The sequence below is a fragment of the Colias eurytheme genome, chromosome 27, assembly GCF_061535395.1.
Source record: "Colias eurytheme isolate Ceu_HAF_F1 chromosome 27, ilColEury1 Martin Lab GWU primary, whole genome shotgun sequence".
Taxonomy (NCBI): Eukaryota; Metazoa; Arthropoda; class Insecta; order Lepidoptera; family Pieridae; genus Colias; species Colias eurytheme.
The window spans coordinates 5,097,134-5,116,090 of record NC_143006.1 but is presented as its reverse complement, the minus strand read 5'-3'; the positions used below and the strand labels follow the sequence as shown (position 1 = coordinate 5,116,090).

The 18,957-nt window shown below is 34.3% G+C and overlaps 2 protein-coding genes across 3 annotated transcripts in view; one reads left to right on the top strand and one right to left on the bottom strand.

Moving 5' to 3' along the window:
- Nucleotides 1–18,957, bottom strand: part of LOC149896897 (serine/threonine-protein kinase MARK2-like) — a 162,413-nt gene that overhangs the window by 119,240 nt on the left and 24,216 nt on the right. The window lies entirely within an intron of this gene.
- LOC149896899 (E3 SUMO-protein ligase ZBED1-like) lies at nt 2,992–5,236 on the top strand. The gene is made up of 2 exons (XM_090117076.1): nt 2,992–3,165; nt 3,524–5,236. Exons 1-2 carry the CDS (start codon nt 2,992–2,994, stop codon nt 5,234–5,236), a joined length of 1,887 nt encoding a protein of 628 aa, XP_089973202.1.

Here is an 18,957-nt window from a genome sequence, read left to right as displayed (position 1 = left end):
TGACGAAACTATAAGGGTTCCGTTTTTGCCATTTTGGCTACGGAACCCTAAAAAATGTCGCAGACTTTACATTCAAAGAAAAAGGGAATACAGCAAAAGGCTTAATGACTTATTACGCGCACACTACTAATCGTTTGTGTGCGTACTCACACACACACATAGTCAACAGTGAGTCGACTTTAACTCATTAAAATTGTACAACACACGATATAGTTTAAAACTCAGAGATATTCGCGGAATGACAAAATAACTTTGGTTAAAAAATTCACGCTAAAAATTCACATTTAAAATATAATGGACTTAACTTTGTTGAAAGCGCCAGGCGTGTACCTGTGTGTAATTTTACGTAATTTCAGACTTGTAAATCCATGAAAATAATAATATATATTATATTCCTAATATACCTAACCAGCTGCGCTTCGCGGTTTCACCCGCGTGGCTCCGCTCCTGTTGCCTGTTGGTATATATATATATATAGCCTTCCTCGATAAATGGGCAATCAAACACGGAAAGATTTATTTTTAAACCGGACCCTTAGTTCAATTTTTATACAATACAACATAAGTTTATCTACATACACGTTTTTCTCGTATTGTCCCGTCACCCGCGCCTACAAACGCACCTACCTACCTACCTAGACCGGGAGATACTGACACAAAATTTCGAGTCATTTGTAACAGGATGGCGGTTCTACAGGGGTCTTAGTACGCAATGACAAAAAGAAAAATGATGGTGTGAACGCTGGTACTGGTGGGTTAGTCGCGTGGGCGTTAGTCGAACTCGTCGGAAAAATAGCGAAAGTCAAACGATTTGTAACACAAAAATTTTAGAATTTACCGATAGCCCATAAAAAAGAAGTAGGCGGTAGTGTCATGCCATACTTTTCCGGTATGACTTACAGCCCGCCATACCGACGCGAATGTGTTGATTTAAAAAAAACAATTATTCAACCATTTGTACCAAGCTAACTTTTGCACAGGTAACCATCGTCGTGCAGCCATTTACGAAAATCGCCATGCCATACTTTTCGGACGATTCCAAATGGTCGCCATACCGCCGAAAATCTGCAAAATTTTTTTATTTCGCCTATCTTTTTGTACCAGTATTGCATTTGGCTTTTTGGAGAGTATTTGATAAAATGTGACCATTATTATATTTGCCATACTTCTAGTAGGGGGAAAAAGTGCTGTCATACTTGAAAAATAAATTTATTATTAATTTATATAAGTGAAGATTTCCAACACCTAGATCTTTGAAATTTTGTATTTATATTCTTTGATCCTCAAACTTACAGGAAAAATAAGTGCCATACTGTTACAAATCGTTTGACTTTCGCTATTTTCCGACGAGTTCGACTAACGCCCACGCGACTAAGCCGCCAGTACCAGCGTTCACACCATCATTTTTCTTTTTGTCATTGCGTACTAAGAACCCTGTAGAACCGCCATCCTGTTACAAATGACTCGAAATTTTGTGTCAGTATCTCCCGGTCTAACCTTCACTACTTTACCTATTAATATCTACGACTCGCTCGACTATACTTGTCCGTCCCGGGGTGGCGGACCCTCCATTGTACACATAGGTACATACACTTGAATACACATCATTTTCCCTTCAATTGCTGCCCTCTAGCTATACAGAATACACCTAGGTACCCGTTGAAACAAAAGCGTAGAGAAATATTGTTTGTAAAAAAACAAAACACAATCTAGATACGTAGGTAGGTACTTCAAAATGGATTTTAATGATCTACCTGCAGGAAACTGAAGAGATAGAATTTTTATTATCGAGAAAAATAACATTTTCGTATATTTTCTGTTCACTGTAAATTTCGAAAAAGTTTGGTTTAATTGAAAAAAGGTATGCAATCTGAAATCGAAAAACTAGGGAAGTGAATAAATAATCGATTATTACTTTAATCGATTATTTTTTTTCCATTGTCGATTTTTTATAATCGATTTTATTAATGGTAAACATCGATTTTTAATAAATCGATTAAGTATAAGAATTACACATTTTAAATCGATTTTTGTAAATAGTGCTATCTGTGTGATGGATGACAAAATATGACACTAAAGTTGACAGACTAAAAATATTCATGAAATTTAATGGCAATTAAATTATTATAAAAAAAATTTAATTCAAAAATTTCACATGTGAAAATTAATAAAAATTAGGTACAAATGAAAATTTTTAGAAGCATTTTTTACTGTAATTGATTTGTGATAAAAATGGAGAATGACCACGGGTGGTATCGGTAAAATTTTAGTTGTGCCACGTATTCGTGATATTGTTAATTCCTATTTGTATTTATAATGATCATATTTATCACTATTAAGTCGTAATTATACCGAATAAATAGAAATAAAAGTAAAAGTTTTTGTTTTGACACATATTACATATATCTATCTCTCTTGCAAGCGTCCTGCGTCATCTGTCATTGTGTTTGACGCATTGTTCGACGTTATTTATTTTGAAATAATGTTTATTACGATTTACTTTTCACATTTATCTTGTAAATTAAAATATTATCTATGTAATAAATGTAAAACTTAACGTTCATCGTTAGTTTAAACTCGATAAAGTATTTTTTTAAAGTGTTGAATAACACTATTGTTTTATTTATATTGTCGCGAACTGCGGCTCATTTACATAAAAACTTTAATCGTTTCTAAACGTACTAACATCAAGCTTTAAATTGAGCTATATTTCATCTTGACACAATAAGTTTGATTGCGATACCAAGTGCCATAGTAACCAATCTCCTTTAAAATTAACTTCAGATAAACTTCAGTATTATGAAAAAATGGGTAAGTAAGTTTACTGAACAAGTAGATAAAAAAATCAGCGCCATCTGTATATACTAATATAAGTAATTAGTTGTGATCTTTTTTGTTTTTATTTTTATCTGTGATTTTTATCTTTGAAGTTTTGAAGTGTCAATTGTCAAAATAATTGTCGTTAATGGTCGTTAACCATAAAAATCAAAAAATGTCTTCCACTACTAAAACATATAGTTGCTGGCGAAATTATTTTGAGATAAATAAAGATAATGCTACTGCCCAATGTAGATATTGTCCAAAAACACTTAAAACCTGTAGTAACACTACAAACTTGAAACAGCATATGGAACGGAAACATTCCGCTGTTTTACAAGCTGACAAGGTAACACTAATCATTCAATGTAAAATTATTATTTATTCGTTATTAAAGCCCTTACGACAGCAAATTATAAAATTCAGATAATGAGTTAAATTAATATGTTCTAGTTGCAAACATTTAACCTAAATTAAATTAAAATTTTATTTTCTTTTTCTTACTCTACAATAGCTTGTCTTTTTAAAGATTAACAACGCATTTGTTATTATAATATTCTTTATTTGATTCTGAAATCGAGAATGCATATTATTATAAATATATTTTTTAGCTATCACTCATTTTTTAAACATTGATATAGACAGTAATTTTTATGCAATAATGAAAAAAATTTTATTTAATTTAATTTTTATTTTTATTACTACAGAATTCACGTGAAGTTGCTATTCAGGATACTAGCAACTTGGAAAATAACAATTCACGAGTGCAGCAAATTCCATCAATAACTTTCTCAACAGAAAGTGAAGCTTTATTTTCAACGCCAAAACGAGCTGAATCGAGTATTGGAGCTGCTTTTTCGAGAGTTTCAGCATACGCTCCAAATGGCGATAAAAATAAACAAATAACTCAAACTATCGCAGAAATGATTTGTCGGGACAGTCTTCCTTACAGTATGGTAGAAGGAACAGGATTCAAAAAGTTAATGAAGACTGTGGTTCCTTTGTACACGGTTCCATGTCGAAAAACAATCACAGATCTCATCGACACTAAGTATGAAGAAAAGAAAGCCATCATCAAACAAAAATTAAGATCTATTAAGAATGTCTGTCTCACAATAGATGAATGGAAAGACATGCAGTTAAGAAGTTTTTTAGGTGTGACAGTGCACTTCGTAGAAAACTATGAAATGAAATCTATGAGCATCGCATGTGAACCGCTGCATGAGAACCATACCGGAGACTACTTATCGGAGATGATTCTCAAAGTATGTGAAGATTGGGATTTGCCTAATGACAAAATTGTAAGTGTCACTACTGATAATGGCAGTAACATAGTTAAGGCTATTGAAATTAGTTTTGGTCGGGCAAAACATATTCGATGTGTAGCACATACACTGAATTTAGTAGTTGAAAATTCAGTGAACTGTACTGAAGTGAAAGTATTTTTAGATAAAGCTCGAAAAATCGTGACTTGGTTTCACCAAAGCGGCGTCGGCGCTGAAGAGCTGCGACAGTTGCAAATACAACAAAAAGTTCCCGAAGGAAAATTGAAGCATTTAATTGGAGACGTATCCACCAGGTGGAATTCACAATTATTTATGATCGAACGTTTTGTAATAATGAGTAGTGCAATAGGAACTATTTTATTAAAACATCCAAATGCACCCCAAATGCTTCAAGCCAACGAAATTGTTGTGCTCAAAGAAGTAGAAAAAGTTTTAAGACCTTTTCACAATGTGACTGAAGAAATGAGCGCCGAAAAATATGTGACAGCCAGTAAAGCCATACCTATTATCAAGTGTTTGAGAACTGTATTAGATGCAACAACGGTAAATAGTAATTTGGCTATTCAATTAAAATTTACACTGCAAACGGAATTGATCAAAAGATTTGAAAACATTCAAAAGGTTCACCTTTTCTCTGTCGCAACGTTTTTGGATCCTAGATTTAAAAAAATTTACTTAGATGAGCCGTTATCCTTGTCAAAAACCATTAATTACACTAACCGATGTTTGAGTTTGAACATCAGAAATGATGTTCTAGCGGTGACCAATTCTGAATCGTCTGTTTCATCAGAAGTGACTGTCAACAGACAAGATATATGGCAGGTACACCATGAAAAAATAATGGAAGCAAACATGTCAACAACCAAAAATACAGAACTGGACTTATATATTGCGGCACCATTATCTAATCTTAATGTAGACCCACTCAATGTATGGAAAAGTTCTGAAGGAACTTTTCCAAAGTTAACAGATTTGGCTCTGAAACACCTCTCAGTGATGGCCACTTCTGCACCAGCTGAAAGGTTGTTTTCTAAGGCTGGGAATATTGTGAGGAAAACTCGAAATCGTATTTTAGGAAAGCGATTACCAAAATTATTATTGTTAAACTCTTTAACAGAAGACTTATGGCAATAATTTATTGAAGTTTTTTTTTTATATATTTGATTCAAACTTCGAAGAAAGTTATGTTTTCGTTTTTTATGTTGATATTGAACAGTTATCGTTTTATTTACTACTTAAACTAATCGGTTTATTTTACTTCAATTCTAGTCAAATCTTAAGTGACACTATAGTCCATTGAATAAAAAGTTCTAGAGTGCGTGAGTTAGTAACGTAAGATGTTTCTTCGGAAACATGTCAAGAGTCCCTAGGTAATAAACATACTAAAACCCCGGGCCACTAGGAGGAGCCCCGGAGTGGGGGGAGGGGGAAAATGGGTCCATTTTTTCATTTTTCGCTTAAATCTCAAAAACGGTACATGTTAGAGAAAAACTTTCAAGGAAAAGTTGAAAGGCCATAAAATTATCTACAAGTTGTACCTGAATCATTTTTTCCTATATCCTACCGTTTCTGAGTTATACGCAGTAAAACATGATTTTGGCTCAAACAATTTCCACATCAATCGATCAAAAAATATTTCTTTCTTCCAAAAAACTCAAAAGTGCAACTTGTGACCGGTACTGATAGATTGCTCTTAATTAGGTCTATAATTAGTAAAATAAACACATTCCTCCATGGAAGCCTTTAGGAGGAATCGATTGTCAAAATATTATATTATGGTAGTTTGAGTTACTGAACTTGATCTTTTTATTTTTTCTTCCAAAAAACTCATAAGTGCAACTTGTGACCGGTACAGATAGATTGCTCATAATTGGGTCTATCATTGATAAAAATACCAGATTCCAACACGGAGGCGTTTACGGGGAATTGAACTTTATTAGGGTAGTTACGATACTTGAACTTTTTATTTTTTTTCTCCAAAAAAACTCAAAAGTGCAACTTGTGACCGATACTGATAGATTGCTCTTAATTAGGTCTATAATTAGTAAAATAAACACATTCCTCCATGGAAGCCTTTAGGAGGAATCGATTTTCAAAATACTATATTAGGGTAGTTTGAGTTACTGAACTTGATCTTTTTATTTTTTTCTTCCAAAAAACTCAAAAGTGCAACTTGTGACTGGTACTGTTAGATTGCTCTTAATTAGGTCTATAATTGGTAAAATAAACACATTCCTCCATGGAAGCCTTTAGGAGGAATCGATTGTCAAAATACTATATTAGGGTAGTTTCGAGTTACTGAACTTGATCTTTTTATTTTTTTCTTCCAAAAAACTCAAAAGTGCAACTTGTGACCGGTACAGATAGATTGCTCATAATTAGGTCTATCATTGATAAAAATACGCGATTCCACCATGGAGGCGTTTACGGGGAATTGAATTTTATTAGGGTAGATACGATACTTGAACTTTTTATTTTTTTTCTTCCAAAAAAACTCAAAAGTGCAACTTGTGACTGGTACCGATAGATTGCTCATAATTAGGTCTATCATTGATAAAAAAACCAGATTCCACCATGGAGGCCTTTAGGAGGTATTGAATTTTATTAGGGTAGTTACGATACATGAACTTTTTAACTAACTACCCTAATAAAATTCAATTCCCCGTAAACGCCTCCATGGTGGAATCTGGTATTTTTATCAATTATAGACCTAATTATGAGCAATCTATCTGTACCGGTCACAAGTTGCACTTTTGAGCTTTTTGGAAGAAAAAAAATAAAAAGTTCATGTATCGTAACTACCCTGATAAAATTCAATTCCCCGTAAACGCCTCCGTGGTGGAATCTAGTATTTTTAGCAATGATAGACCTAATTATGAGCAATCTATCTGTACCGGTCACAAGTTGCACTTTTGAGTTTTTTGGAAGAAAAAAATAAAAAGATCAAGTTCAGTAACTCAAACTGCCCTAATATAATATTTTGACAATCGATTCCTCCTAAAGGCTTCCATGGAGGAATGTGTTTATTTTACCAATTATAGAACTAATTAAGAGCAATCTATCAGTACTGGTCACAAGTTGCACATTTGAGTTTTTTGGAAGAAATAAATATTTTTTGATCGATTGATGTTGAAATTGTTTGAGCCAAAATCATGTTTTACTGCGTATAACTCAGAAACGGTAGGATATAGGAAAAAATGATTCAGGTACAACTTGTAGATAATTTTATGGCCTTTCAATTTTTCCTTGAAAGTTTTTCTCTAACATGTACCGTTTTTGAGATTTAAGCGAAAAATGAAAAAATGGACCCATTTCCCCCCTCCCTCCACTCCGGGGCTCCTCCTAGTGGCCCGGGGTTTTAGTATGTTTATTACCTAGGGACTCTTGACATGTTTCCGAAGAAACATCTTACGTTACTAACTCACGCACTCTAGACCCCCCTTGGAGGGACTCATTCAATGGACTACTAAACATTTGTGGCTATTATTTATTTTAGTTTTTTTATTATTGAAGCTCAAAGATTGGAATAAGCTTTTTTTTTATTTTTAACTAATATTTAACAATTGTCGTTTTATTTACTACTTAAACTAATCGGTTTATTTTTATTTTACCACGATTATAGTCAAATGTTAAGTAATACTAAGAATTTGTGGCAATTATTTATTTTAGGTTTATTATTTAAACTAAAAGTTTATAGTATTTTTTAGTTTTAAGACTAAACAAGATTTTGTTTAATTTATTATTAATATTTACCAGCTAATTTCATTATTAATTTAGTCAAATGTTAAACTACGTACCTACTGATCATTTGTGATAATAACAATTAATATTCGTTTTTTTTCATTGTCTAAACTTACATTTAATGTAAGTTTAGACAATGAATATTGCAAGTGATGTGCTTTGTATTTTAGTTTTGAGACTAAAAAATTGTTACATTTTTTACTCTTATTGTTAAATACTTTTTTTACTGTATTAAGGTTATTAAGAGTATTAAAAGTTTGTATGAGAAGATTCGAATCTGATTTAATCCCTTAGCCCCCGGAATCACAGACACAATAGAAAATCTAATGTGACCACCGAGCGGCCCAATGAGAATTGGGCCGCTCGGTGGTCAATGGGTTAATATTTAATAAAATCTGAGAATAGCTCATTTGGCTATTTTTTGATACTTATTATATTGAATAATTTTTACTTGAATTAAATTTAAATTAAATATATTTATGATATATTTACACTAATAAGGTAAAAGCCCCAATACCGGACCATGTACCAGTACCGGAACACTCCATATATTTGTATATCTATATTCACAAATATATACAAATGCATGGAGTGTTCCGGTACTGGTACATGGTCCAGTATTGGGGCTTTTATCTTACATCGGTACCTCGGTTTTTTCGCATAAAAAGTCGAGGTGAAAAAAAATCGATTATTTTTTTTTTAATCGATTTTTCACAAATCGATTTATTTCTAAACAAAAAAAATCGATTATTGAGTAATCGATTTTTCTGAATCGAGGTCACATCCCTACGAAAAACTAAATACTTTCGATACATACTCATTTAAATACAAATAAGAGGAAAACCGTAAAATCTGGCTGTATGCCAAGCCCTATCAATGACATGCCTATTGCCTACGTACCTTATCATTTCAATAATAATAGCATATAATCGAAACATTGTATTAAGGGCTATTTTTACAAACAATACCCAACCTTGGATGTTTTCAATGAATATGAGGAAAACGACGAACATGTGAACATATGAATTCTGCCCTAAAAGTAAAATATAAATCGTGTAGAAAGAATTACATATTATAAAACGCGATTCTACTATCGAATATAACCAGCAAATACATACGTTTTCCAATAAATAATTCAAACCTATATCAGTACGTTCCTAATTCCTATTCATTGCCTATAGAATATACAATATATTACTTAACAGTTACGAAATTTCTAATTAATGACTCGTAAACTACCGTATCAAAACTATGTATCCTAAACCAAACAAACTCGCTTTTTATAATGTTTAAATGAATACAAAATTTCAGCACACAACATAAAATAGATGTTAGTGAACTTAGCAGATCATTTTTAGCAGATCAAAACAAAAATTTGAGTTCTTATCGCGTGCAGTTGAGTTCTACAGTTCCTGATACTTTTTAGAAATAGTTCTGGCGTTTTTACCTTAACAAACGACATTTGAAAAAACCCGACCTGGACCCGGCTTAACGTGATGCTAAGACGTAATGCTACGACTTGATGCTACGGCGTGATGCTACGCTGTGATGCTACGGCGTAATGCTACGGCATGTGTTACGGCGTGATGCTACGCTGTGATGCTACGGCGTGATGCTACGGTGTGATGCTACGATGTGATGCTACGGCGTGATGCTACGGCATGATGCTACGGCGTCGTGCTACGGCGTGATGCTACGGCATGATGCTACGGCGTGATGCTACGGCATGATGCTACGGCATGATGCTACGGCATGATGCTACGGCATGATACTACGGCATGATGCTACGGCATGAAGCTACGGCATGATGCTACGGCATGATACTACGGCGTGATGCTACGGCATGATGCTACGGCATGCTGCTACGGCATCGTGCTACGGCATGATGCTACGGCATGATGCTACGGCATGAAGCTACGGCATAATGCTACGGCATGATACTACGGCGTGATGCTACGGCGTGATGCTACGGCATGCTGCTACGGCATGGTGCTACGGCGTGATGAAATATGGCATAAATAAATTTTCTAGTGTTTCATTTTACGCGAGTATTTCTAAAAAGTATCAGGAACTGTAGAACTCAACTGCACGCGATAAGAACTCACATTTTTTTTTGATCTGCTAAAAATGATCTGCTACGGGAAGTTGGCAGATAAATTTTTTCAAATGTCGTTTTTTAAGGTAAAAACGCCAGAATTATTTCTAAAAAGTATCAGGAACTGTAGAACTCAACTGCACGCGATATTAAGAACTCACATTTTTTTTTTGATCTGCTAAAAATAATCTACTACGGGAAGTTGGCAGATCATTTTTTCAAATGTCGTTTTTTAAGGTAAAAACGCCAGAACTATTTCTAAAAAGTATCAGGAACTGTAGAACTCAACTGCACGCGATAAGAACTCACAATTTTTTTTTTTTTTTATCTGCTAAAAATGATCTGCTACGGGAAGTTGGCAGATCATTTTTTCAAATGTCGTTTTTTAAGGTAAAAACGCCAGAACTATTTCTAAAAAGTATCAGGAACTGTAGAACTCAAATGCACGCGATAAGAACTCACATTTTTTTTTTGATCTGCTAAAAATGATCTGCTAAGTTCACTAACATATAAAATAGACTAACATGTAAGTACACAGAGACAGGTAGGTATAACAATGTGCAAAGTCATAGACGTTATTCATTCTCTAAACTGAGCGATGATTGCCTCTCGACAATGCCTTGATGAGTTTATTTTTAGATGTCGCAATTGTTAAAATACTTCCTAGGAACTTATGCTTAGGTACCGAGAGCTATTATAATTACCTGTCTATATAATATAAACTAGCGGTCCGCCCCGGCTTCGCCCGTGGTACCTACATGTTTAAACTATCCTATCTCTCAAGTTGGATCGAACTGCACATGGTGTGCGAATTTTATTATAATCGGTTAAGTGGTTTAGGAGTCCATTGAGGAGAGTCATTGTGACACGAGATTTATATATATTAAGATGTAAGCAAGCACGTTTTGTAATATTTAATTTTTATAGCTTAATAAAGAACTAAAATTTATGAATATGTAGATAATAAACAATACAATTTATATTCAACACAAAAAGGTACATAAACTTTCACTTCTAGTTTTTATTACTTTTGTGTCGTAAATTGTATTGCAGACTTCGAGATTAATATTGTTTTGAAGACCTCACGTGATGCCAGACGCTATCATTTTTAAATACATATCATATTTTTGTTGTTATGAACAAAACATTTAAAGCCCTTCAAATATAAAGTAACAATATACTGTAAAACAGTGCACAATGATTAAAACATTTGCTATCAAAGACCTTAACCTGTGTACAGCAACTCTTTATTAATCAAGCTTTTACACCATTACTATTGTATGTAGGTATATACTAACAAATAACAATAAATTACATTATTCCCTTCATACATCCGTGGGATAAACGTACAAAAAAATACCCATTTATTCTTCCCAAGAGCGATATGTCACGACAATTCGGACAATTTGCAAACGGAATTGAATAATGAGCGGTAAAGTGGTCGCTTGTAGTTGTAATAATATGATCACTTTTCGTAACATTCATCACCATACATACATACTTACACTACATAATATACGAACGTTTTACTGCCTTTACAATTGGGTAATTGACAGCGTATTTTATTATTGAATTATAAGCTTTTTTGAAGCTGTAGTAAAGCCAAAGCCGAGCCAAAAAAATTCAATGTATTTTTTAAGCAACAGTTGATCAACAATGTTGCTTAAAATTGTTGTTTCCTTTTTAGTGTGGACTCTTCTCGCGAGACATCATTCAAAACAGACTACAAGTTACAACAACACTAGCATGTTGCCATGCAACATGTTGATTCAACTTTGCTGCTAAAAATGAGAATTCGATCGCGAGACGGGATTCGAACTCGCGTCTTTCGCCTACAATCTCGGCCATACGTGACGCCGACTGAGCAATCGAATTTCTTCTGTTTCGGAATTAATAAACAATCATCCCAACCAATATGAGACGTTATTTCAATGATTTCAATATTGTAACGATTGTAAATTGTAAACATATACCATGAATATGGGGCGTAATAATCGCACCACTGAGCTGAAGCAATTCAGTGGTTTCATGTTAAAATAGGCATGTTGTAGAACCTAAAAGGTAAACCACGTGTGACGTACTATGCCTCATTTAGTTGTAGTATTATGATCTAAAGTCCAAACAGAACATTATATTATATCGTAACAAAATGCAATAATATGTGTATACTGCCAGTAATGACTCACGACATGCGTTGTGTACAAGCATGCTCTATTTCACAAAGGATTATTAATAAAAAAGCGGTTGCATCATAAATAAAATATAAGTCTATCATAAAGCTAAATAGCATTTACAATTTCCCAAGCAAGCGAATGAGTTACCGCCTGAAACGAGGAAAAACGTTATAAAATTTTCGCAAAATTAGCATCCTATCCTTTTTCTGTTTGCGTACAAATAATTTAATCAACGCACTGCGGAGCGATCCCTTAATTCCCTTGAAGAGCCCAATTCCGTTTCGGTACACAGTGTAAATGAGCATTTAGAATACCTGTATACAATCACAGTAGGTACATAGACAGCTTTCCGCCCGCGGCTTCGCACGCGTAGTCATCCCATTGCATGGGAATGAGATATTTTACTGCGGTAAAATATCTATCTAACAATCTACAGACAGCAAAATCATATTATTTAATCGCTCCATTACGACGTGAAAGACAAACAAACACACTTTGTATTTACAATATTATATAGTAAAAATAGGCATAGGCTATTGAGTATGCCTATAGCATATACCTATAAACTTTACGCTCCGTTTGTCATCTGTGTCGAAATGGCTCTAAACTGCGAACTGCGTTATTTTGTTTTGTAATACATAGAAAAATCACGCACGCGCCGATTGTAATTCGATATTGAAATGCAATTTGTAATAAAAGTTTTAAACACTAATTACATCTATATCCTATTCTATTTTGCACACCTAAAATAAAATAATTCTTTCAGTTCCGCAGAAATCAAAATCAACCCTTTTTCAACTGCAATACTTGTTCTTTACCTCTAAATATCTATAAAACAGAATACAACGCATCTAATCTACATAGTTTATCAGAATATTCCCTATCACACCCCGAAAACATTTGCCAATACTCCAATAATCCTTCTCAAAATCACACAATAATTTTTCTCAACCTCTAAATATCTACCTACTTCACGCACGGAAACCCACTGCACCAGAGCAATAATTACCACAAAAAGGCGACACAAAAACATAAATCGTAATCGTAAAAGTAACAACCAATCGTCACTCACAAAGCGAGTGCCGGCCTCCAATCAGAGGTCTCAACTCGAGCGTGAAGTCTGTCGCGCACAAAAACTGTATTGATAACGAGAATGTGCTGAAGCGAATGCCATTGTTGATGGGAGCTTTGATGTTTCTTCTTCGATTATACCAGAATAGAATAGATGAAAGAGCCTGCTCTGTTCGAAACGTTGGGTAAAAGAGTCTTTTATGGCTAAATAGACTAAAGAGTGGTGAAATAACACAATGAATTAGATAATAAACATATTATAGTTAATAATCCCAGATCATTGTTATTAAAGAATTTTTGTAATACAAAAACAATAACTTTGAGAGTTTTATCGCCTGTTTGCTATAACGTGAAACGACACATTGAACGTGAAACGGCAAAATTCTTGGGAATATTATCATCCCTGTAAACATTACATGAAATTTTAATTTAACTAGGTTTTCAGACGGGTTTTAAATTTTTGCTTGCGTATAAAACTTATCATTTAACTGTCATTTTTGTAGTTCTAAGGGTGACAAATCAACATCGAGCTATGCTGCGCTGTACTGCGCTGTGCTGTGTTTGGTCAACTCGCTCGTCTAATATTTTAATGAGGATACAAACAAACCATGCTGTGCTGCGCTGTGTGAGGCTACGCTCTGTTTAAAAACGCAGCAGTCTCGAGCGAGGGGCGCTACCCGCCATGCTGAGCCGCGCTGTGCCGAACTGTGCTATGTTTTTATGGAGCTCTGCCATGCTGCGCTGTGTCGAGCTTATCACTACATAGTATAAAACAAAGTCGCTTTCTCTGTCCCTATGTCCCTTTGTACGCTTAAATCTTTGAAACTACGCAACGGATTTTGATGCAGTTTTTTTTAGGGTTCCGACTTCCGTACCTCAAAAGGAAAAAACGGAACCCTTATAGGATCACTTTGTTGTCCGTCTGTCCGTCCGTCCGTATGTCAAGACCCTTAAATTTATACTTGAAATTTATATCAATTACTGAAATTTATAGGTCTACTGTCCCTTGAAGCTGTGAAAAAATCAAACTTCTAAGCCAACGCAATCAAAAGATACAGCCGTTTATGCCGCAAATTTTCAACACTTGCAAGGGAATCAAAACCTACAGGGTGCTTCCCGTGAACTCAGAATCTTGAAATTTGGTACGAAGCAACGTCTTATAGCATAGATAAAGGAAAAATTACGAAAACCATAAATTTTTAGTTACATCACATAATATTTTTTTTTAATAATTTTAAACTTATTTGTACGGAACCCTCGGTGCGCGAGTCCGACTCGCACTTGGCCGGTTATTTATTAATAGATAGAGTGATTCAAGAGGAAGGTTTATATGTATAATAACATCCATTAAATAGTGGAGAAGTACTGTTATTTTTGAGGTCTCTAATGTGATGTCGTAAAAAATTACATTTATTTGAGACGATGTAATAAAAGTTTCACTTTAAAAACAGAACTTCTTTTTCAAAACAAAATAAACTTCTAAGTTATAATAATAAACATATCAAAGCACATATTTATCTATGTTTGGCTTAGTTTTGAGCCTTGTCTGTCCATCTTTTCCCAAGTAAAAATCACGGGAACTTCAGATATCTCTTCATTGTCATCGTCTTGCTCGGTGTCGTATGTCTTTTCTTGTACCTCCACGTTGTCTTCCACCTCACTGTCATTTTCGTCTTCATAGCAGAACCAGAACTTGTTTCTTCCAGCAACAATCTGATTTGATCATCGTTCGATCGATCATGAAGTATGGCCTAAAAAATTGGTCAAAATGTAATTTAGAGCAACATTCATACATATATTTTACTATACATACTTCATAAAGTATTCAAAGTCTTAAAAAATATATAAATGTACAAAATATATAATATTAATACTTACACAAAAACTTGCACCTATACTCGCGTATACACGCGTACACGTGAACTTTTGCCGACCACGCGACCTACACTAAAATGAAGTTAGCCCCAAATCCGGAAACTAGCAAGGAACTCGACTTCACAGGATTTACCTGCATAAAAATAATTACGAAAATGTGTTTCGTCGGTCTCACAGACCAACGCGCGAGTATAGGAAGGTTAAAAAACATAGCTTAAGAAACACAGCACAGCACAGCGCAGTACAGCGCAGCATCGTTTAATTGTTAAAAAAACGTAGCTTAAGAAACACAGCACAGCACAGCGCAGTACAGCGCAGCATAGCTCGATGTTGATTTGTCACCCTAAAGCTTATAAAGTAATTTAAATAAGTATACATAATACCGACAACTCCTAATCACTTAATTTCCTTCCAACTTTCTCACTATGCCAGAAACAAATTATCCATTATATACAATAGTTTGGCCAAATCGCAAATAACACAATGACGTCACATAAGATGAATTCGCTTTCATTCGACCTTTGAGATCCTTCATCACTAGCGAATGATCGACTGCCAGAAATATAGCAATGCGTAGAGACATATACTTTGTAATGCTATGTGGGCATAGCTAATTACTGTTTAATCTGTGATCAAACTAATCGCTGCTTCGTCTCATTCACTCTTAGAGGAATGTTACAAAATAGGTACATTACTTTAGGTACCAATATATTATTCTTATTACACATCGAACCTGTGTAATTGCATGTAAACTTCATAATGTGTTCAAGACAATCACTTGACTATGCTCAAAGCAGTGCATCATTGCACCTTAAAAACTTAAGTTATATTCTTAAATGGATAACGTGTATGATAGTATGTATTGTATGCGAAAAATATTTTTTATATATATTATTCCAATCATTACATTATTGCCCTATACCAACAACAACAAACAAGGGAAACTTACGAAATAGGAATGAGGAAGGCGGAGTAACGACTCTGACCTTCGTGCTGAATGAAACACTTATTTCAAAACCATCAACAATTTGTTTGAATGGGCATTTGTGAACCTAAATACAGATTTATAAGAGATTAGACTAGATTTATAACACTCAGTTACCTATACGTTTAACAACAATAATCTACCTGCAATTGCACCATTTGCAAATAGCATACACTTCAGCCATCATTTCAATTTACCATTTATTACCTATAGATATATAGGTAATATCCATTTCGACTTAGGTCATTAATTGACCATTTATGCACTAAATATTCTATACTTATAATACGCCATTTTATACATTTAAAAAAGATTATTTAAAGCAACAGCATTTAGCAAGGCATTATATGCATATCAATACACTAACCATCAAATATTTCCAATTAACATTTATTACCCAAAACTACATCCATTTCGATTGAGCACTGACCATTTATGAACCTAAATATTCTATGTTTACAAAACGCAATTTCATTAATTTAAAAACAATATCTGAATGCAACAGCAAGTCACCAATTGCAAATACTACCTATCTATCGATTATCAATACAGTCATTGCCAATTACCATTTAAAACCCATATCCATTCCACCACGAGTAATACCGCGGTATCATCTAGTTCAATCTTATCACGCAACACACACACATACACACATTTGACGTAATTTCTGCACACGAAAATAGCACTCTTTACCCACGCAACGGCAAAAATAGAAACTTTCGAGCCCGTCAAAATAAAACGTTTAGCCCAATTAGTCATTATGAAATTGATTTGTCATGTGCAAAAACTTGGTGTGTGTGTGCGCGCCCTTGACGCGTATTTCCGCTTGAGTCTATAAACTATGAAATATTTTAATCCTTTGTAGTATACAATTATAGAATACCCACTCATTATAATACTATTATTGACGCGAAAGTGACTGTGCACTAAACATACAAGAAGGCATTGGTATCCCACGTGCAAACAAAGAGGCAAAGTTAAATCTTAATATTTCACACATTGTCTTACATTAGTAGCCTTCAATATTTATTAGTTCTTACTCAAAGCTTGTTTAAACCATACATTATATGTATCATTTTAAAATCATCATCCACGTTTAAAAAATATAATCTTTTTCATATCACACATGCTAAAGTTTCAATCATTGACATTAGAAATATGGTTTGGTATATGGACTATATGGATATCACATAACCTAACCTTCTTGCCTAGTTAAAACTACCAGACTTCAAGCTTCATACAAACATAGTATAGCAAGCAACAGTGCACCAATTGTGATACAACAAGTCACAATGCACATCTAAATGGGGAAATGGTTTAACAATAGCTAGTGCTATTCCGAGATGCGATATCGTCACCGTGAATGGAGACGTTGATTGCTTATGTGCGATCCACGTGATGTTGAAAACGTATTTGTGTCTTAGTTTGTATTCGTTTTGTGGTTTTCTGGATAAAAAGATTATTGTCACTTCAAAGTGCAACAAGATACTGTGCTAAAGGCAGTATTTATGATACCTTTTTATAACGTAAAATGTTCGTCAATGTCGTCGTCGTCGTCGCCGTTTCAGTCTTTTCAAGATGTTCATCAATGTAATCACATCTTTAAAATCGGAATTATGATTATTTTTAAATGAAACTTTTAGAACTAACCTGGTCGTAAGTATTTATTCATTTCCTAAATAATACACATAGGGTGGCAAGACATAAACGAACAAATATCATTTCTTCCAACCCAGTATAAAATATTACCACCTAGAATGTATTTTTAATTTTATAATCCAATATCAACCATTATCAAGGAACCCCAACACACCATCCTTCAATGCTCCGGAGTCCGTTGACAATTTAAAAATTAGTGCCATTTTTAACAACGGTCATTGGAATCGTGACGTCACACGACGGGCCGGACGAAGCGGGCCCGCTAAATATGAATTTATGCGTCCGGCTGAAGGTCCACATTCACGAGAGCACGGGGAAGGTTTTATTTCGGTGCTCTTAATTAAATAAACGGCACGTATTGTGAATTGTGAAGTGGCATTGAGTGCAGGGGGAATACGTGCGAGGTTATTTTTACCGATTTTTTATGTGTAAGGTAAGCAGGCTGAGTTAAGCGCCGCTCAAATGTAGAAAAGTTATGATGAACAAATGTATCTCGATAATGGATACCTATTTAAATGATATAATATGAGTTACCTATTATAACAAATTGTCCAATTGAATATTCCAGTTTATAAAAATAGCCTCCTTGTGGTCGATATTTCACATGTTTTGGCTACCTTTATGGGTCGAATTACTAATCAGGTAATCCACCTTTGATATCCTATTAGAAAGAGATCATTATTTACCATCCGTAATCAATCCAGAACCTCTCAAACATCTACACTACCCACATCAACCTGTACCGTATCAAATATTTCCTACCCTCATTTTTTATAAGGCAATTCACTAACACGAATCGATCATACCTCAACGATCATATCTCGTACATAAAACCTGCAACCCACAACTGGGCTGAGCTATAAATAAGGTTCGCTAGCACCACCGTAGCTATACTTTACGAGCACTTCTAGTTTATAACCAAGAAGTACCCTAATCGTAAATATTTGAACGATTCCACCCGTCTCGGAATGTACCGAAACGGTTACACGCCCAAGTTATGGTTATATGCTTGTATTACATCACTGGCCTGCATTTCGAATGCTATGGTATGGTTATAGTAAATTTTCCATGAGAATGAATGGAATGTTCGAGATCAATATTGAACAATGTACATAATAATTCTTGATGTGGAAATAGGTACCCAGATAGTTTTAGTCTTCAAATATCTTAAAATATTTGATTATATGTAGTAAGAAAACTATCACGTCACCTTAACCTTGTACCTTAGTATTTTTTATACATTTTTTGGTTTAAA

Excerpts from the sequence above, each read along its gene's own strand:
- LOC149896899 (XM_090117076.1), top strand. The coding sequence starts at position 2,992 with ATGTCTTCCACTACTAAAACATATAGTTGCTGGCGAAATTATTTTGAG. Across the intron at positions 3,166-3,523 it reads CTGTTTTACAAGCTGACAAG|AATTCACGTGAAGTTGCTAT; the intron begins GTAACACTAATC and ends TTATTACTACAG.